The sequence below is a fragment of the Urocitellus parryii genome, chromosome 14 (genome assembly GCF_045843805.1).
Source record: "Urocitellus parryii isolate mUroPar1 chromosome 14, mUroPar1.hap1, whole genome shotgun sequence".
In the NCBI taxonomy this organism is placed as follows: domain Eukaryota; kingdom Metazoa; phylum Chordata; class Mammalia; order Rodentia; family Sciuridae; genus Urocitellus; species Urocitellus parryii.
In genome coordinates, this window is record NC_135544.1 from 52,077,367 (window position 1) to 52,098,680 (window position 21,314).

The 21,314-nt window shown below is 51.3% G+C and overlaps 1 protein-coding gene across 2 annotated transcripts in view; it reads left to right on the forward strand.

The window, feature by feature from the left end:
• Bin3 (bridging integrator 3) overlaps positions 1 to 21,314 on the forward strand; it is a 37,377-nt gene that overhangs the window by 13,817 nt on the left and 2,246 nt on the right. The window contains exons 2-9 of one of the 2 annotated variants that reach the window (XM_026397504.2): positions 3,479 to 3,527; positions 8,288 to 8,328; positions 8,424 to 8,574; positions 8,686 to 8,747; positions 13,891 to 14,027; positions 14,532 to 14,572; positions 19,553 to 19,694; positions 19,877 to 20,011. In XM_026397504.2, the coding sequence (XP_026253289.2) occupies positions 8,313 to 8,328; positions 8,424 to 8,574; positions 8,686 to 8,747; positions 13,891 to 14,027; positions 14,532 to 14,572; positions 19,553 to 19,694; positions 19,877 to 20,011 (684 nt within the window). In that variant the 5' untranslated portion in view covers positions 3,479 to 3,527; positions 8,288 to 8,312. The remainder of the gene's footprint in view (positions 1 to 3,478; positions 3,528 to 8,287; positions 8,329 to 8,423; positions 8,575 to 8,685; positions 8,748 to 13,890; positions 14,028 to 14,531; positions 14,573 to 19,552; positions 19,695 to 19,876; positions 20,012 to 21,314) is intronic. The other variant, XM_026397505.2, reaches the window with a different exon arrangement.

The following is a 21,314-nucleotide window of genomic DNA, read 5'->3' on the forward strand; positions in this document are numbered from 1 at the left end:
ACGTGTATATATGTGTACAAATACAGGTACACACTGAGATTCAGGATATTACTGCTTACTTTCTCCTTTGTGGGGATGATTATGTTTGTGTTTTGTCCTTTCAGTTTTTCCATGTCTTCCAAGTTTTTAACACCAATCAGGTCTGTTTTTTTTTATTTAAAAAAAGTGGGGGGGTTGATTTATTTTTACGAAAAGTCTACTTGCCTCAGTTTTTCTCTCTGCAAATTGTAAGAAATATAATGAATACTACTAAAACATTAACCATGGTCATCTTTTAGATATGAGATTATTATGACTGGGTTTTTTTCTTCTCCTCCCCCACCCATCCTCATTTTCTATATTCCTCAAGTTTTCTCTCATGAGCATGTTTTATTCTTTGAAGGGATAAAACTGTAAAAGGCTATTTAAGCAAGACTGTAAACCTGAGAATAACGTGAAGTGAGTCAGGAGGAGGAAAGATGTTCTGTTCGGGAGGTGTGGCCATGTCCCTGTTTCCCTGTATAATTAAACTATCCTGATGATGACCACTCAAAAATGTCCCTCTCTGGACCAGGTATGGTGGCACATAACCCTCGATTGCAGCAACTCTGGAGCCTGAGGCAGAAGGATCACAAGATCAAGGCCTGCCTCAGCAGCTTAGCAAGACCCTGCCTCAAATTTTAAAAAGAACTGGGGGTATAACTCAACAGTAGAATACCCCTGAGTTCAGTCCTCAGTACTAGAAAAAATTTAAGAAGTCTCAATTTGGAACAGAAAGTTTTATCTGAAGGATTAACAAATGGCCATGTGCCTGAGTCAGAGTAGTTGAATTGGGTGATTGAGAAAGAAGGCTGAAAGGAAGGTTGAGACCATAATACAGACGCTTGTTGAAAGCTAATGCAAGTTCTTCCACCGACCCCAGGGCTGGAGCAGGAAATGTACAAGATGAGCCTGGAGCAGCTCCTAGTTAAAGTGAGGAAACTGAGGGGAGGGGTGGGAATTATACTTTCTTTACAAATTTTCTGAATATAAAATTTCTACGTTTATTTTTCTTTTAAAAAATAAAGGTGTTCTGCCAGATAGATGGCTTTTGGGCTATGAGGTGAGAAATAATCAGACTAGCCTGATAAAATTATATGTGATTGTCAGAGCTGCAGTGGAAATATAAGGAGCAGCCAGCTCAGTCTGTGTGGTATATGTCACCTCTTTGTGCAAAGCCCCAGTTCCAAACAGTACTCTTCTCTTTCATTTCCAGTCTCTTAAAGAACCATGAGCCCCTTCTGATCCCATGGTACTTTAAGACTAAGCATTTTGATCAAATACATCTAAGAAATCCATGTGAAAAGAGTATAGAACTGTGAGTGGCAGAGAGAAAATGGCCAGAAGTCAGGGTCCCTGGTGGTTTTCTTCCTGGTTTTCTTATAAACCAGCACAATGACCCTAGGATAGTCATTGAACTTCTCTGGATCTGCTTCCTTGTCTACAAAATGAGAGGGTTGAACAGAAAAAAAAAAAAAAAATTCTATGGTGACTTGCAGTTCTAAAAATACTGTGATTCTAAATTAAGATTTAGAGAGAAGCTGTGGCACTACAAATAATGGAAACTAAGTTCTGACTTTCTTGGTTCCTGGTCTGCAAGTAGTGTAGACTCCAAGGATTCTTCAGGATTCTCATCCCACTCCCCACATTCTAGAATGAGATTCTGTCTAGATATGTGGAACAGACCAGCTATTGCAACTCCTTTGTTTCATAGTTGAAGAAATGACTCCAGAGTGATTGTGATTTGTTCAAATCACAAAGCTAGTAAGGCAGAGACCAGGTTTTCTGCCTCCTGGTTAGAACTCTGTACATTGCAGCAGGCCTCCCACAGAACAGGAGCCATCTTTTTATAAGGCCACCAGGACCTCATTTGCACTGTCTCCAAAATGGCCCTTGAGGACAGCTGTTCAGCATCCATCAACTCCAGTCTCCACCAGGGGCCTGCAGAGAGGACTCATCTTACCTTGAACCTTTTTTCTTTGGATTCGAGAAAGGGAAACAGCAATTTCAATTTTTCTTCCCTAGCTTCCATAGTTTACCTTTCCTTTCTGGTAATTGCATAGCCTGAGATGATTAGTTTACAGAAGCCACGTGAACCAGTCAGCCCCCAAAGGGTTAACACTCCCAAATTATGGGGCTGGGTTAACAATAAACAGGATGTCCTCCAGAAATTAAATTTAAACCTCTGTGACTCAGGCTGCCCATCCCCTCAACTGGCTTGTTGTCTGGGGTTATTATCGGTAGTTAATTATACCGTTGGGTGTAACAGCAGTGTTGGTCAGTTTGGGCTAAATGCAAGCAGGCTCTGGGACAATGGGGCGTGAGTGGAAGGTAGGATGAGGCCAATGGAATGGAAGGTTCGGATGCAGAGCCTCTACCTGTACCCCACAGCTTCTAGGAGAGCCGTGGGAGAAGCCAGCTTTGGCCCCTTCCAGCTGCTCCCAGGGATTCCCTCACTTCCTACCTGCCACTAGGTGAGGCAGTGGCATTCTGTTCCTGTCACAACTGGGTTGTACTGTGTTGGCTTTCCAACTTGGCCATAATTCTCTTCTTGGGCTCAATAGAATCAGAATTTTCAGTATCTGGAGGAAACTTCTAAATTTTCTAGTTTGCTTCACTCATTTTACAGAGGAGGAAAGTAAGTCTCAGTGTAGCAGTTAGCTGCCAAATGACAGCCTGCTTAGGGAGGTGGACCAGGTAGTTGCTCGACTCAAGCCCAACCCCCGTGACCTTCCTTCCCTTAGGCCAGGCTTCTTCCAGGTTACAGTGGGTACTCTGAGGTGCAGAGCTTCTTAGCAAGTTTTGGGAAGACTCAGGCTGGATCCCAGTTTCTCCAAGTTAGCTGCATTTAGATTTTGTCCATTTTCCCAGGGGATTAACCCGGCCCAACCAGTCATTAATGGCCATGTAATTTGTCATTTTTCCTCAGCTTCCCAAGAAGCCTGCAGACCCACAGTTTGTCCCCCTGTAGAGAAGCAGTGAAGCACCTAGTATAGATGATAGTGATTTTTGTGGGGAATTTTAAAAGCCATGTCTCCAAGAATGACAGCTGTTACAGTGAGCCTCTGATTTCTGATTTGTAGCTCCTCAGGACACAAGGTTTGTAGTGATTGTTATCTGGGGCTGTGTCCCTTTCCTGCTTTATATATATATACACACACACACACACACACACTTGGCTGTGTATTTAAATGACAGACCGTTCATAAGACATGTGCTGGAGAAGGAGGTGGTGCCTAAGAGCTTGCCTGCAAGGGACACTGGATAGGAGGATCTGTTTTCTAGAACAAGGCCCTGGTTATGATGGTCCTGTGCCCTCCGGGGCTTGGGGTACCAGTGCCAGATAGTGAGTTTCAGCCACTCCTTACCCTCTTGGGGCAGAAGCACCAATGGTGCATCCATTCTTTCAACCACATTCTTCCCCATTTCTCAGGTATCCTCGTCTCTCTGTCTCTTCCAGGATTCCTTTCAAGATTGGGCAGCCCAAGAAACAGATTGTACCCAAAACAGTGAGTAACCTCATCTTTCCCTCTGAGACTCAGTTCTATCTTACATGGCCTCTGCATAGAACCAAAGCTTTGACTCGGCACATCTTGAGCTGAGAAGATAGCCACCTAGGCCTTATTGCCAGTTATGTTGATCTAGAACCTCTTAAAGACTGGGACTTGCAGGGGCCTCCTGTTCCGGGGTATTGGGGATCTTCCCCATTCTTGGTGGTTTACAAAGGTATGGCAAAGGCTCTGCTTCTGAGTAGTCTTTCCTAAGAGGATCCTGGAACACAGACTCCCTACCTAAGATAAAGCCCAGACTTTATTTTTAGCTATCTCCTCCACTAAAGACCAGGTAACTTCTTGCCCCTCGTCCCTTTGTCTGCCCTATCAAATGTGTCCTCTCCCATGATCCAGAATCACCAGTGAGAGGGGATGACTGGCTGCTACCTGCTGTGAGCCCACAGGATTTAGCCCTATTTTATCTCCAGAATGGGAGAGGAGAACCTCAGTTCACAGAACCTGAGTTCTAGCTGGAAGCCCACAGAACTCATCTGGTCAACCTCCTGATTTTTCCTGATGAGTGGTGGTGACTGCTAAAGTGTGAAAAGGCCAGACTGGCAGAACTGGAGTTAGGACTCAGGTTCGAGTACTCCTTCCCTTGCTTTGTGCTGCTTCTCACTGTGAAGACCTTTGAGGTTTGGGAATTCTAGTCTGGAGTAGCCTTTTCAGCCCCTCTTCCACCAATTGGAGTGTGGTCCTTGGTTTTAACCTGGTTGTTAACTGTAGAGCCCCTCTCAATAACTTCTGAAATTTCTACTCTGTCTACTCAGTAGACTCTTATCCATTGTCCCATCCCTTGATAGGCCTCCATGTCTTACTGACTCTCCTTCCTCAGCTCAGCTGTCAGGACCACAGGCAAACTACTGCTTTACTTTGGTAGGAAGTTCAGCACACATCTGACCAATGGCACCATCTTTGGGAAATTCGAAGTGAAGTCACTTGAAAGGAGCTAGGTCTGAGCTAAAAGAGTCCTCCTCTGCTTCATGCAGATGCAGGTCACTGAGAGGCTCCACTGCCTCCCGTGCAGGGGCTGACCATCTGTGGAGGCCTCCAGCTGAAGCCCAAAGAATCTGGGCGTGCAAATGCCGGCTCCAGCCAGCTACAGGAAGTGGGAAGGTGCGGCTTTGAGCCTCTAGAGTTTAATCCATGGCAGATCCTAAAGGGAAGTGGTTTTGAGAAGGGTCTTTCATTCCTATCCTCACTACCAAAAATAAAGAGACAAACAAAAAACCCTCCCAACACCCTAACCTTCATCGAAATGGCCTTTGTTCTCCCCAAAAAAACCAAAGGCTAGAACATACTTTCAACTTGTTTGCCAGAGTTTGTAGACAGAACAATCTTAAGTCCTTTGCCTTGAGAGGTAGCAAGGACCCAGGGGAAAACAGATGCATGTGGCTTCCCTCTTCCCTTGCGTCCAACTCACTTGAGGTAGGATTGTCCTCTGGTTCACAGCCTCAGCTCACCCACGTAGACCAGGGAGTGGGAAGAAGCCATGTTTGATTTGCAGCCTCAGTTTCCATCCTGGTTCTGTCACATGGTGTCTGATCTTGAGCGTGTTCCTTGGCCTCTCCAAGCTTTAGCGTTCTCATGTGTGAGATGAAGATGGCATGGCTGGCATCTCAGTCTGACATAAGGCAGTGCATGCAAGATGCAAGGCACTTAGCCCAGTGTCTGGCCCGTAGCCAGCCTTCAGTGCAATGCACTACAGAAAGCCAGCAGATTTGACTCCTTCATAAGCCATCGAGGACTTAGCCTGTCCACGCAGCTCAGTTCCCCGGGCCATGGGATGGGCCTTTGATCTCTCACAAGGAGTCAAAGCCGAGTTGGGGTCTGGAATAGAGTTGTTTGCTTGCTTACTTGGCCCGTTCTCCTCAACTCCCCAGGGCACTGAAGTATACGTAGTAAGACCCTGCCTCTTCAGAGTCGCGTTTTCCCTACCTCCTCCAGCCCCCAGAGCGAGCCTAGTCTGTGTGGTTGTCTCAGCATCTCTGGCAGCTGCCCCCGGATGGCAGTGACGCACTCTGGTATTCTTGCCCAGGCACTCTCAGGGAGGGGAGCAGATGTGGCCGCCCGGGTTATTGGAAGTCATGGCACCCCTGTCATGGGAAGAAATGCTCATGTTATCTTCAGGGAGTTTCAGGAGGTTTTTGGCTCAGGGCACTCAATTGTCAACCACAAAGAAAGCATTGTGTCTTTGCTCTGCTGCTCTCCTTTGCCCAGGTTATTAATGCACATTCCACCATTGTCGAAGCTTTGGCTGGAATGGCGTGTTCTCTGCAGGGGCTGACCATTGGCACCGAGGCGGAGGAACAAAGCTCCCCTACCTCCCCATGCCAGCCTTCTGCCTAGTTCCCTCTGGCCCCTCAGGGCCCATAAATTGACTGGGGCATCCTGATGTGGAGAAAAGCCACACCTCCCCGCCTAACCCAGGAGCAGGGAGCAGCTCTTCAAAGCTTTCCTTTCTATGGTCCTGTGCAACAGGATTACCCCAGTCTTATGTGCAAAGGAAAGCACACACCAAGATCCCCAGCTAGGGAGGTGCCCCGCAAAGTTAGGGCAAGAAGGAGTAACCACATTAAGCCTTTCCAATTGAGGAAGATTTCGTGCTGAGCAGAGGAACCTTCGCTTCCCTCACCCTCCTTCATCTTGGAGTGTACTGAAGAGAAGGCAGCTGTCCCCCGAGAGCATCCCTTGAAAAGGGGCTCTCAGAGTGCCCCCTATGCCTCAGCTCTGATGTGACACACCTTAGCTCTGGCCCTGAAGCCCTGGCCCTGCCTCCTGTCCTCCTTTTTCATTTCACTTGTGAGTTCAAGTTTTGGGAAAACAGCCCTTTCATTCATTTAACACATTCCTAGTTCCTGCTACACCAGGGCTTGGCCTAGACCAGCAGATACAACAGCAAGCAGCACAGCCCCTCCCTTGCACCCGAGCCCCAGAGAATGCAGGGAGCAGCCGAGGGCAGTTGTCTGGGGCTTGATTCTCCCTGCACTAACCTGGCCTGCCAGGCCCAGCCTGACTGGTCCCCTGAAGGTCCGTGCACATGTGTTTACACTTGCATTGTTGACTGGGCTCCAGTGGCCGTTTTGGCAAAGGCATCAAGCATTCAAAGATGTTCAGATCTTTTCTGCTTGGCTCGTTCTCTCAGAAGGCATATACCTTGGAATGTGGCTCCAATGTGTCCTTTTATTCTCTTAGCCATTGTCTAAGGAGCTGGGATTTTGGTGCTGTCCCTGGTGGGTCTTTCCTCTGTGAATAGATCTGGAGCCAGTGAGCTACAGAAGCAGCCTGCACCTGCCTCCTGAAAGTAGGGAAGCAGAATGTTTAGACTTCTCCTTTTAGACTTCAGGTGGCCTTGAGTGGCATCAGGTAGAAGGGTCATGTCCCACTTCATTCACCCTCATTCAGCTCCCAGCGTGAGACCTCAAGTTTCTCGTCAAACCTGAATAATCCCACCTAGTTGGAAACCCAAGGTCCCTCTCTCTGCAAGTTCAAGCAGTCCCCAGGCAGGGAAACCAGGTGTTCTCTGACATCCCACACACATCAGCACTCTTGGGATTGCAAAAGAGAGGACTGGGAGCCAAAAGCACAGCACAGGGGCTCCTCCCAGAGAGCAAGCACCTACTCTGTGCTGTAGATCTCAGGGAAAGCTTGACTGACTAAGAAATGCTTAGTTTTCATTTCATCCCTTTGGAAAAACTACTTTGAACTTGTAAAGACATGTCCTCAGAGGTTGAGCAGGAGCCACACACTGTCCTAGTGCCCAGCACAGTGCTTCATGCTTAGCCACCGTCAGAGTTTACCTGGCTGCCATTGCCTGTGCACTTTGGGCTGCTTCTCCTTTCTGCTGGAAAGACGACAGCCCAGTCTGCCTCCCCAGGCTACTTCCATCACTCAGTGCAGGAGAGGCTCACGGACACTCTGGACCATCACCCTCAGTGAGCACCATGGTGGGCCAGCCACCTGGCTTGTGCCCTGCACATACTGCCTGTTTAAGCAGTGTAAGCCCCTCAGGTTCACCTGACTGACTAACTGAAGTTAGTTACCCTTTTACCAGAAAAGAAAGTGAGGCTCTGGAGTGTGAGGAAATATTTTTAAGCTCCACAGCTAGTCAGAGCTCATATCTTATCTGTCTCTGCTTATCCTCTAAACTGAAGACAGAGCCCCTTCCCTGTTCCCAGAACAAATTTGCCACCTGAAGTCACATACGTGGACTTTCCTGGCCTGCCGCAGACCTAGCTGCCGGCAGGAGGACTGGAGGGGAAACCAAGGCTGAGCGGGTGGCGTCCTACAAAGCCTCCTGGCTGCCGCGAGGCAGGGCCAGTCCTGAATTGCAGCCGGCCTCTTCTCCATGCCCTACTGCCTTCCTGGGTGCACTTCAGTCATACTCCAGAGCACTTTGACTGCCACCAGAGTGGGGGCGAAGAGAGGGCACCCAGCCTGGCACCTCACTCCCCGTGGTGGCAGAGCAGAGCCGAGCCACAATCCGCTGTGACTTGCCTGGCTGGCCCCTTTGGGAGGAGAGGCCTTCTCCCAAGTCAAACACTTCATTAATTTTGGGAACACAGGGGATACTGTGTCCTTGAGGATCTGCTGGAGCTTGCATGGACTGGACTACGTTGTTTTCTGCAGACGGGGAGGGTGTGGAGCATCTCAGGCTGGGAGATGTTTTCCATTGTGTTGTCATTTCTCTGTTGATCGAGTTATCTCTTTTGTTACAGGTGGAGAGAGACTTTGAAAGGGAGTATGGAAAACTCCAGCAGTGAGTGTCAAACCCCGGGATGAGGCAGGTGTTGGGGAAGGGCAATACCTCCTGCCAGGTCTCCCTCCCCACCCTACCTGTCTCCTTCTGACCAGTCAATGGGCCACTCATTAGCCCTGTCAGCACCTGGAAGCTGAGGCCAGTTCAGGTCACCAGGCTGCCAGTTCTCCCCCAGCAGATGGCTTTAGAAGAGTCATTACCAGTAGCCTTTGGGGACTTGGCCTCCTGCAGAACATGCAGTTTGGGGTAAGAGCCCCATGGAGAGGTCCTTCCCTCCCTGGTGGGCCTTCTCAGGTCAGGGGCGGAGGAGCCTGAGTGCCGTGTGGCCCAGCACCCAGGCCTGCCCCTGCCTTGCAGGCTGGAGGAGCAGACCAAGAGACTGCAGAAGGACATGAAGAAGAGCACCGATGCTGACCTGGGTAGGTGCCCTGCCCACGCCTGGTGTGGCTGGTAGGGTTGGGGGTGTCCTGCTCCCTCAGGGGGATGACTTGTAAGTCACCACATTCAGAGAATGTCAAAATAGTGTCCCTGAGAAGTGCCCTGAGGTCAGAGCACCACTTTCTCCTGCCCTACTGTGGCAGTGGTATGAGTACAAGGCTCTCCTGGAATTCCAGTTAGGATGGAACCCTGGCCAGTAGAAACTTCTAGCAGAGGTGCCTCCACTACTCAGCATCTGGGCCATCAGCTCAGGCAGTGCCTTCCCTGCTCACAGAAACAAGAGTTCCTGGTTTTCTTGTGGTAACAGGAACTGAAGCTGTTGTGCATTTAAACAGAGTTGGGTTAAAGTATACGGCCAGATACCTCAGGATAAATTTGTTGTTGTGAAGGGCACTGAAAGGTCTGTGGTGAGTGAGAGCCAGCAGGTGCCAGGAAATGGCCAAGGCCTTGGGGAGGCTTCTTGGCTGAAGAGGTCTTATTTGCTGAGGAAAAGCTAGGCCCAGGAGCTCTGAGACAAAGACAGCTCTCAAGTTAGGCAGTGTCAGGAGACTGTGTCCACAGGCTTTGTCCCCAGGGAGCCAGCCAGCAGCTGGAGCAGTGGAGCAGTGCTCCCTTACTGTCTCCACCCCAGGACACCCCGCACTTGACCAATAGTTAGCCACTAATTCCTGCTCTGCCGGTCACTTTGGACCACAGGCTAACTCATTGTGCCTCAGTTCCCTGGTCCAGAAAACACAGGTGCTCGAGGTGCTGATCCCTCTGGCTGATGTGACGGTGAATCAGTTGGTTCAGTTGCTCTTAGTAAAAAGCACTGAGAGCAGCACTAGCATGTGGTGGCCTCTCAGAGAGGGTCAGCATGTGTGAATGTCACTTTAGAGTAGGATTTGAGGGAGACTTAGGTTTGACCAGGTTTTGCCACCTTCTCTCACTTTATAAATGCTGGACCTGTGCCTCAGAGCTAGGGATTCAACAGGAACTTCCCGTCCAAGGAGGGGAGACATACGACGTCAATGAGTATATGTTATAATGCCATGTTACAGTGATAGTATGAGGAAGAATAAGGGCAGGAGCATGACAGGGTGCAGGAGGCCTCCCTGGGGACAAGGGAATCATCCATCAAGAATATCTGAGGAGACAGTGCTTTGAACGCAGAAGTCAGCAAGTGCCAAGGCCCTGAGTAGAGCAGGCTTTTCTTCAGAGGCTGTGTGCTCAGGTGAGGCCGCGGTGGAAGTGAGGATCCATCTCCCGTACTTGGCCATTCCACCCACAAACAAATGCTCCGTGATGGCGGTGAAGCCCTGAAACAGTTCTCCTAGAACTTTTACCCTCATTATCTCTTCTAAACTTGAGATTGACAGGGAATGTGAGATGTCCATTTTATGAGAGAATAAACCGTTTAGTTCAGTCCCTTGTCTCAGGACAGAAAAGCCTACCCCTTTCTTGCTTGTCCTCTGTCACCATCTCACTTGTTCCTCTGCCCCCCTCTTAGTAGAAATGGCAGATTTTCACTCTAGAACCTTAGCCCATCTGTGTTGGCATGGGTGCCTCATGAGCCAAGTCCAGATGGGCAGCATCAAGGTCTCCAGAGGCCATCCAGAATGCACAAGGTACTGAGCAGCTCAGGGTGGCATCAGAAGACCCAGTCCTACTTAATGTGCAATGGAAGGTCCCTAGCACAGGCAAAAATTTGGATTTTCTCTCATTTTCTTCCCAGATGCTAAGACTTCAGCCATTTACTTACATAAACATGCATCTTTCCAGTAAAGGGCACTTTAAAAAGCTGATCAGAGGGAAGTATGCCTTCCCTGGCAGCAGGGTTCTCTACCTTCTAGAAGCTGGGAGCCACCAGCAAAGCTGCCCGCCTGTGCAAGGAGGGCCAGCCCCTTTGGTCAGGGCCCCAGAGCCTCGGGCCATTGCTAATCCTGACAGTATGGGCCATCCTGAACACAGCTGCACTTCACTGCTGGCCCCTCACGTTTCCAAGCCAAGGGTTGGACTTGGGGGTTTATCTGTTCTGTGTGTTCCAGGGTCTGCATTATTTGGATGGCATTCGTCTCTTGCTCTGCACTGTCTTCAGCAGGGGAGGTGCTGTGACCTGCCACTTCCTCCCCTCCCTCCTCCTCAGACAGCTGCACTGTGAGAGCACGAGTGGAGTGAAGGCTTGTTGTTTTCGTAGTGGGTTGCTTTGAACCAAGTAGAACATCAGGATCCATGAAAAGGAGTCTGGCTATGGAGAACTTAGGATTAGGTGGGTGGCTCCTGGAGCTGAGGGCTACTGGCCCCTGAGTGAGGAGCAGAGTGTGGGCAGAGTAGGCTCTTCCTCACTGGGCACACGGCTGCGGCCTCACAGCCACACCCAGAGCCTCCCATGTTGGTGGCAGCAGGATCACTGGTGGGCTCAGGCCCCACCCCCACATCTCTGATTCATCCAGTTGGAATGAGACCCAGAGATGTGTCTTTGATGCATGTCCAGGTGACACTGGTGCAGCCAGATCAGGGACACACTGAAAGAGCCAGTGACCCTGACAATGAGGGGAATTGAATTATACCTTTCCTGACTTCAGAAGCTCCTGAGCTCCCCAGATAGAATCTAAAATCCCCAGTTGTTTTTCTAAAAAAGATGATCTTTCTTTCAAAAAAGTTGTAGGACTTTCAGAGTGATCAGTCTCTGAGGGATCTTTGGATCCTACAATTCAGAAGACTCAAGGGACCCATGACCCTCTCTTTCTCTGAGGTTTAAAACCCACCAGCCTCTGAGGCTGTGCTGGCTAGCCATGCCCTGCTGAGCCTAGGCAGAGACAGAGAGGAATGTGAGCTAGGCCAGGGGACCAGGGCTTTCTTGACCTGAGCACCGGACTGTGTGCCTGAGGAGATTCCAGACCCAGTTCTGCTCCTGAGCCAGTGGCTTGAGAGATGCAGTTCATTGACTTCACATGAGAGTCAGAGGTGTGGGCACTGGGAAAGCAGAAACAGAGAGAGAAAGTCTCCCCACCCCCAGCTTTTGGATTTTTTTTCCATCAAATATGGGGGGAAAATTAGTAGAAGACATTTTTCAGAAATTTTCCAGCTTTATCCAGGTTTTTATTATCTTTTAATTATGCCATATGTGATCATTTCATAATCAAATCAAGTTATGCATAATGTTTGTTCCTAATCTACAAAGTCACTTCACAGATTTTAAAGTGTTTCTTCCTCCGTTGTTTCAACATTTCTGGAAAGTTTACGTTTCCAGTCTTCTCTCCCATTTGGCCCTTTTGCTAGGTGACTGCAGCCTTCTCCCAGATCCCAGGGGAGCCTAGGTGGTGCTCAGAATGGGCCGATGGCTACTCAGGGCCTCTTTGATGCCTTGTAGAGGGGCTGGGCCAGGTAGGACCCCTTTTACCCAGGGCTCAGGTTCTTTCTAACCCACAGTGGAGAAGCAGGCCCTTCCTCAGGATAGCACTGGGCTCAGGATTCCTGGCACCTGATGAGTGGAGGGAAGGTCACACCGATCAGCTGGAAGGAAGGACTTCCTTCATTAAGTCTAAGACACTGTTCATTGTAACATGTCTGACTTCTAAGCACCATAACACTTGATGGTGTGTTCTGGTTCCATTGGCAGCATTTTTCTTTCTTTCTTAGTGGTTTATGCAGCAATGGTATGTTTTACAACTGGTAATGTCTTGGACTGGGGGTATAGCCAGTGGTAGATGCTTGCCTATCATGCACAAGCCTTGGGTTCAATTCCCAGCAACACACACACACACACACACACACACACACACACACACACACACACACAAAATTGATAGTGTCTTAAATTCAGTGACATACAAGTAGAAAATGCATTCAGCCAGATGTGGTGGCCTAGTCTGTAATCCCAGCAATCTGGGAGGCTGAGGCAGAGGATCACAAGTTTGAGGCCAGACTCAGCCACTTAGCAAGGCCCTAAGCAACTTAGACCAGTCTCAAAATAAAAAGAGCTGGGATGTGGCTCACTGGTTAAGCACCTCTGGGTTCAATCCCTGAACAAAACAAGAAAGAGAAAGAGAAAGGGAAAGAAGGAAGAGAAGCAAGGGAGAGAGGGAGAGAAAATGCTTTCAAAATCTTGTCTCCTCCCCTAAGGAAGCCAGATGTACTCTGAAACTGGTATGGACAGGCACCCTCCAGTCCATCTTCCAGCCCCTGGAGAATTTTGATTGCAAATAATTGAGACCTGAAAACAACTATGGGACCAAGAACCTCAGCAGCCAACAGGTTTCGGAGCTGCCTCCTCCAGTCCACAAAGACTAAAATATTTACCCTTTGGCCCTTTACAGTGAAAGCGTGCTGAGCCAGGTGTAAACTGGAGTGCTTTTACTTGTGTACATAAGGGAGGCCAAAGCCTCACAGCCATGCCTCCTGGAGAGGTTTATAAAATACATATTCTCTGGTTCCCAGTTTGCTGAATTAGAATCTCTGGAGCCAGAGATGGATATTTTACAGATTCCCACCCAAATGATCCTAGTATAACTTAGAGTTTAGAAAATGAAGTCATGGGGCTGGGGATGTGGCTCAAGCGGTAGCGCGCTCGCTCGCCTGGCATGCGTGCGGGGCGGCCCAGGTTCGATCCTCAGCACCACATACAAACAAAGATGTTGTGTCCGCCAAATACTAAAAAAAAGAAATATTAAAATTCTCTCTCCCTCTCTCTTTAAAAAAAAAAAAAGAAAGAAAGAAAATGAAGTCATTGTAATCCATAAAGCTTTGTGAAAGTGTTCCTTGATGTGGTGCTAGATAGTCAGAAATAAGCACTAAACACTGAGGATAACCAGGCACAGTAGTGCATACCTATAATCCCAGCTACTGGGGAGACTGAGGCAGGAGGATCCCAAGTTTGAAGCCAGACTTGGCAATTTAGCTAGACCCTGTCTTGAAGTAAAATAAAAGAGGCTGGGATGTAGCTCAGTAGTAGAGCACTTGCCTTGCATGCATGAGGCCCTGGGTTCAATCCTCAGGGCCACATGGCTCTGTGGTGCCATGTAGTTTTAATAGCTGTGGCATGGGAAGAGGGCTGCAGGTCCCTGGGCCATGGGAAAGCAGGAAGCACTGAGGAGACCTTGAACCTGTTCCTTCAAAGGTTCACCACTTTTTGACTTCTTACAGCCATGTCGAAATCTGCCGTGAAGATATCCCTGGACTTACTTTCCAATCCCCTCTGTGAGCAAGATCAAGACTTTTTGAACATGGTCACAGCCTTGGACACAGCCATGAAGCGGATGGATGCCTTCAACCAAGAAAAGGTGACTCGGTCTTTGTCTCTAGTGACCAAGCACTAGCACCTCCCCCCTGCCTCTCCATCTGGGCCATTCAGTCCTTGGAGTCCTTATATTACAAGCCCGTCTACTTCCCTGATTGGGCTGCATCCTCTTCCCATGGCTCCTGGGAGGTGTACCTCTTACTGTGAGGCCATGAGGGTACATACGCATGGCAGGTCTGCTCACGCAGGGCCCCTGAAGCTCTCTCGAGCCCCCACCTAGATTTCCACACTGAGCAATGTCTGAGCCTTAGCAGCAGCATTAACAGGATGAACTTGACCTGGCCCTTGGGCCTCCTGATTGATCTCTCTGCCTCTTCAAGCTACGGAGTTAAGGGGTGCCACCTTGCCTCTCCTTCTGCATCCCCTTTCTGTCCTTGCTTTTAAGGGCCTGACAGATCTCTGCCTTCCAAGGAACTTGCAACCTCCCCTTTTAGGAGAGGGAGAGTCTGTCACCCAGTTTTGATGCCATTGGGTTTTTCTTTGACAGGTGAACCAGATCCAAAAGACTGTGATTGAACCCTTGAAAAAGTGAGTAATGTCATCTGGGGACACAGGACTCAGGGCACTTAAGGGAAAGGCAGGTTAACTGGCCACTTGGGGACTAAGGAGCCTATCTAGCAGCCTGTACCCAGACCCCCATAGGGACAGATAGGCTCAAAGGGGCTCCAGCCATGGGATCTGTGTCTCTCTGGGTGCAGACTCCCAGCAGCTCCAGAGCACTGTCAGTGCCAGACATGCTCTGAGGTAGCCGGGAACTGCTGGTCCCCTCATGGCGCCAGACACTGCTCCGGTGGTCGGTTGGTCATTTGGCCCTTTTCCCCTTTGCTCCCGGTTGGGACCCGTGGGGCCAGGGCTGGCTGGATTCGGCCAGCAGAGATCCTGGCCAGCCCTCAGCGGACATGAGCAAGGCCTTTCATCTCAGACCGGGTGGGAGTGCAGCTGCCTGCAGCCTTCAGCTTTGGAAATGTGGGGGTGGCCACACATGGGGAAGGGTGCAGCAGTGGGGTCCTGCCTGGAGAGATCCCTCTAGCTCGTGACCTGTGAGGACCAGGAATTCTTCCGCAAGACTCATCTTTGTCTGGCAGGCCTTGGTCAGTGATCAGACAGGCCTGTTCCCTGAGCCCTGGAGGGAGGAGCAGACTGAAGCCTTGAAGCTCCCAAGTCCTTCCTCTCCTGGCCTCTCCCACTCGGCTTTGACCTAGAAAGGCTTGTGCTCCAGCCCAGCAGCTGTACTTTATTACCTCGTCTGTGGTGGTCCCTGGCAGCTGCTTTGCCAGGCCCTGGGTAATGAGGCCCTGCTTAATTATCATTAGGCCTGGATCAGGGCCCAGAGGGAGATGAAGAGAACAGTTTTTGATCCTCCAGTCCCTTGTGTTGGGGGGTGTTGATCTATTCCTTCGCTGTACAAGTCCAAGGGGTGGGGTTAGGAAAAACACCTCTAACCCCTCAAGCACTTCTTCCTAACCAGGCCTGCAGTGGGAAGCTAGGCCGAGCTGGTGCACGAAGGGATTTCTCCTCCTGCCTCCTGCCCTGCCACCCAGCCTCCCTAGAGTAGGCTTCACCACCCACTGCCTCCCAGTCATACTCACCCCCTGTCTCAGGGTCACATGGGGAGCTGGGTGTAGGATGAGCCTGAGTGCTTGTGACTCTGAGGCCTGATCTACAGGTCAAAGGTTCAGAGCTGGGTGAAAGGAACACAGAACAGACCTTGCCCACAAGAGGACTTCTCCGTGTGGAGAGCTGCAGGGTCCCAGAGGTAGCCACAGGCTGGCACAGCCCAGCAGGGACACCAGCTCAGAGAGCAGGGGGTTGACTCCTGTCTCTGTTTCACAACCAACGAGGCGGCCTTGAAATCAGATCCTGCAGCCAAACAGAGAGAAACCCCGGCTGCTTCCCACCACAAGCACAGCCCACCACCTGCCAGGAAGGTGGGGGCGTGGCAGAGGGGGCGGCCACCATCTCCGCAGCGGATCCTCTGACCCTTTCATGAGCCCTCCGGCCTGCCTGGCTGCCCAAGCTGGCTGCTCCCTGCAGCCCACAGCCAACATGCGATCTCCCCTGACCACAGAAACCACCACAGCCTGCTGCCTCCTCCCCACTTGCTTCCTCTGCCAGGAGAGAAGCTCCCAGGGACCCCAGGACCGGAAACAGGAAACTGCAGCTTTCCTGTCCTCTGATGAAGATCATGGCCACATGGCCACCCTGCCGCCCCCAGCCTGCCCCCCAGGGGGCTCAGCCTCTAATCCCCGGTCCCTGGCCCGTTCACATGTCGGACAGGGATGCTTTCAATTTCCCTTTCCTGGTGGGTGGAAGATCCCGGCTGCGTGGGCACAGATGAGGAATGGCAGGCATTCCCCACCAGGCCGGCTGCTCCCAGCCCACCTCCCAGCCGGCCTCTTTCCCTCCTCGCTCTCCCTTCACCCCACGCTTTGCCTCCCTGCCTCCCGGAGAGCTAGCTTGCTAATGAAGCTTGGGCAAGCAAGAGAAGGACAGCCCCATGGGTCAAACTCCAGTGAGGAAAGACCTGGGGTGGGCCCAGCCAGTTGTCCCTTCCAGGATAAATGTGAATCAGACCTGAGGTACTTTGGAGCCTCAGGAAGGCAGGCCCAGATGTACTCACTGCCACCTGGCACAGTACCGTGGAATGGGGAAGGTGTGCCAGCCCACCCTGCCAGCCTGAGCGTGTATCCTCAGAACTGACTTCTCAGGTGGTAGAGGCCGCTGAGGAGCAGGGAGGCAGGGCTGGGTGGGCAGGGGGAGGTGTGATCTGAGTGGGTTTTGGGAGCAGAGTATTTCCTGAGACCTGGTCCAGGGAATCCTGTCCCCCATCTCTTACCACTAATTTATCAAGGGACAGCAGGGACTGAGCAGAGAGAGTCTGACTTCTTGGCCTTCTTTCTTTCTTTCTTTCTTTCTTTTTTAAGTAAGGTTAATTTTTTGTTATTGTTTGTTTAGTTGTCAGTGGACCTTTATTTTATTTTTATGTGGTGCTGAGAATCAAACCCAGTGCCTTACACATGCTAGACAAGCACTCTACCACTGAGCCCCAGCCCCAGCCCCCTGGCCTTATTTCTTTGGAGAAAATCACGAAGGCGTGGGCTTCGTGTGTGCATCTGGAGGGAGAGCTCTGTCCTTGCTGGGGGAAGTCAGTGTGTACCTTTTCAAGTCCCAGGGGCATGCCAAGAAGGGGATTTGACACAGAGGACCAGCCTCCTACTGGCACCCAGACCTCTGACCTAAAGGTGGAGGGAACCATTTCACATCTGGGGTGGAGTGGGGGTGTCCCATTGTCAGAAAGCTGTGCAGTGTCACAGTATACACACCACCTGCCACTGGGCTGGCCGTCTGTCCGTCAATGGCTGAAAAGTAGAAAATGGAAAGGTAGGGGTTCAATGAGCAGGAAAGGGGGCTAACATCCTGGTCCCCCACTCTTAGCCACCTCAGGGTAGGCTGTGATCTCTCTCCTTTGCCTCAGAAGATCCCAACCCCAAGTCCAAAGCCACTCCTGGTTATTTGTTAGTGACTCGTCAGTTGTGGCCTGAGCCTGCATGACCTCTCAGTTTGAGGAGTGCTGCGGTGGGAGACAGAAGTTCTTGTGGGGGACATCAGTCTCCCTGCCAGTCAGGCTCCAACCACAGCTACTGCACCTGCAGAGGACAGGTGACACTGATTCCAGAGGCAGAGAAGGAGCCAATATTTGATTAACCTGTACACATAATCGTCTGACACTACCTGTTCCCAAGGCTGTAACCCCCAGTCCCTTCCCACCCCACCCTCCCAGCTGTGCACTTTGCCCTGAGCTTCCCCTGCTGTGTTCTCCAGAGGCTGACTGGGTCCCTCTGTTTGGCACTGCTACTGGAGATGACAGCTATGGAAACAGCCTGGGAGTATGTGCCCAGGTACAGGTGCTGCTCAGGTCAGCAGGTGTCCAGAGTCCCCTGACCGACTCGCATAACACCAGTCTTGTGCCTCACACACATGGCATGGCATTGCCCTTTCCTGAGATGATGGGCGTGGAGTGGTGGGATGATAGTCAGGGCAGGAAAGCGCCCCGCTGCTGCCTCTCATTCATGCCCTGTACCTGTTCCACACCCACCCAGCACCTCCCAGGCACGGGCCACCAAAGCAGAAGATTACTTCTGACAAGAGGATCAGACAGCTGCTAAGAACGCTTGTCCCCTGGGGTGGGAGGGACAGCATGGTAACTTCCCAGGCCAACTACACCTGCTCCCTTGTGCCACACACGGCTCAGCTGCCCAGGAAGGGAGAGGGGCTCCTCTGGCGGCTGCAACTCCATTGTGCAGCTGCCTTGGGCAAAAGCATCAAGACCAACTCTTCCCAGTGACATCACACTTTAGACGCACTCTGTGGAACATCATGCATGAGTCCTGGTGGAGAGGGCCCCCACATCTGCCAGTTACACAGCATTGAATAGGCCGCGTCTCCTGCCTGACCAGTCAGTCAGTCAAATATTGCCCTGCAGCCTATCAGTGTCTGGCCATGCACCTGAGGGGCCTGCCGACTCTGGTCACTCGGGGTGGAGAAGCAGAGTTGGTGAGCAGGACCAGAAGAGTCAGCTCCTCCTGGAGGAACCCAGAGAGGAAGAAGGAGCAGGGCTTGATTCCCACACATAAGGGCATGTAGCTGAGGAGTCAGAGAAGTCCTGGTGATCTGTCCCTTCTTCAGCATTTTCAGTTAGGTAGCAAGCCCTTCCATGATGGACATTAAATTAAAGGAATTGGTTTTCGGATTACCAGATGCCGGAGCATTGAAAATACTGCTGCTGTTTCTGAATGGCCCACTCTTATGAGTGGTTCCCATTTTGGTCCATTTTAGTCATGGGGTAGGAGGAGGTCCCTGAGTCATAAAGTTCTGGTTTGTTGGTCTGCCTTTTCGGTGGTAGGACAACAGAATTTCTGCTTTTCCTGTAGTGCTGAGGAGCCCTTGAAAGAGTAGTTTCCAGTTTCAGTTCTGTGACCTACCAGTGGCACTATGAGGTGATGAGTAGGTGCCAGACAGAAAATTTGGCACTTGAGTACTCTTATGGACTATCTGTCTGATTGTGACCTTGAGCAAGTCATGTGTCATCTCCCTAGCCTTAGGTTCTCCCAGTTTTTAAGATGAAGCTGTCTGACAAGTAAATTCTGAGGAGTGTCCCAGCCCTGCCATCCTCTTGTGCAGGTCCTGGAGTATGGTGAGACTGCTGTGGGCAGGGAGGGAGGCAGCAGCTGGACAAGTGGTGTCATCCATTCTCCGCCCCCGGTGCTCAAGCCTAATGGAGTGGTCCCAAAAGTTCACATGCTCTTGACCTTCCTCCTGGACATTGTTCTGTTAGTAACATAAGCTCCAGGCCACCAGGCGCTGGTCGGTCTGTCTTCTGGTAAAATCCCAAGACCCGGAGCAGGGTCTGCACTTAGTAGGTACTCCATACGTACCTGTGAATGACTGATGAGCTGCCAGGCTGCCCTCCCAGAATGGGCCTGTGTCCAACCCAACTGTGCCCGGCAGGTTTGGCAGTGTCTTCCCGAGCCTCAACATGGCAGTGAAGCGGCGGGAGCAGGCCTTGCAGGACTACAGGAGACTCCAGGCCAAGGTGGAGAAGTACGAGGAGAAGGAGAAGACAGGACCCATGCTGGCCAAGCTGCACCAGGTGTCAGGGAGACGGGAGCGGGTGAGGGGGTTGACAAAGAAGGGACAAGGTGGCCAGAAAGGTCATTGTGGCAAGTTCCTCCCTGTCCTGGGGACCAAGGCACCAGCTATTCCTACCGGCACCCAGACACCTGCATCCTGCACCAACAGTGAGTGTCTTGATGACAAGGTCTCCTTCCTCAGGCCCGAGAAGAGCTTCGGCCTGTGCGGGATGACTTTGAGGCCAAGAACAAGCAGCTCTTGGATGAGATGCCACGGTTCTATGGCAGCCGACTCGACTACTTCCAGCCCAGCTTTGAGTCCCTGATCCGAGCGCAGGTGAGGCCATGCCACTCACACACCCAAAGGTGACCAAATACTCTTGCTTGGGAGATAGTCCTGGGTTTTGTGAATACCCTCAGGCCACCCCATACCCCACACTGGAAGGGAGACTTGGTCATTCTCTGCACAGACAGCTGGGCCCAGCACCCCAGCCACCGCAGGAGATCATTCAGTGCTAGGACATAGGGCTTTGGCACTGCAGGACTTGGACCGTGCTAGGATTTCTGTCTGGCTTCCTCCGTTGCTCGTAGGTTAATCCCAGCCCCAGGATGGACGAGGGCCCTGTTGTGTTAGCCATTCCTCCCTTGGCTTCTTAAACCAGGCAGCACCTTCAGCCTCTAGTTTGGGCAGGTTCTTAGCCTGAGGTTTCCAGTTGGTGAGGGATCCAGAGGTCCATAGAGTGAAGGCCTCTGGGGACCCAATGGAAACTTTGAGCTTCCCATGGAGGGGACCCTGAGCCCCAGAGAGAGCCATGCCAGCTGCTGCCTCATGATGCACCCCCTGGTGGAAGGGCAGGTGGGGCGCAGACTGGCATGTGGTGCTGCCCAACTATGTGTTTGGACCAGACACCATTTTAGTATACTGGCCAGAGCCCTGTGTGTCCTGCTACTCAGAGCAGGATGGCGTGTGTCCCCTGGCCTCTCCCACCCCATCTATCTTCAAGCCTTTAGCTAGGATTCTCTGCACTGGCAAAATGGGAAAGATTGAGGTGCCAGAGCCAAGAGCAGGGCTCTTCCACATGGACCCCAGCTAATCATAGATGCTCATTGTTAGCCTCAGGATCCCAACACACCCTTCCCATCTTTTATCACCAGGTCACCAAATTTTAGGCTTTCAGTCCCTGTCTACCAGGGCCTGCCCACTTCTGCTTTTGCTGGGCATCTGGCGCCCTCCAGTGGATGTCATCTTTCCTTATAGATTTCCCCTGGAAAAGTCTAGTTCCCACTTCTCAGCCTGCATCTTTGGAGACATGCAAAGCCATGGGACCAGGTACTTGACATTAGGAAGGCTGAGCAGGATCTACCCTGCAGCTGGGATTTCCTAATGACCTAAGTCCTTGGTCCTTTCTTGTTTCTTGAGGGTGGTGAGACGGAGCCACCAGCAGGAGGCGGCAAGGGCTTCCTTCCTGCAGCTGTACCCTTGCCATCCCTTTCCTTTGCTGACACAACCCCACTGCAGCCTCCAGTGACCTACCCCCTACCTGCCCTCCCTTAGCTCCCAGGAGAAAGCTGGAGGGTACCCAGGCTGGAGCCGTTTGGGAGGTTAGATGTGACCTATAGCCAAAGCAGTGGGGTAACCA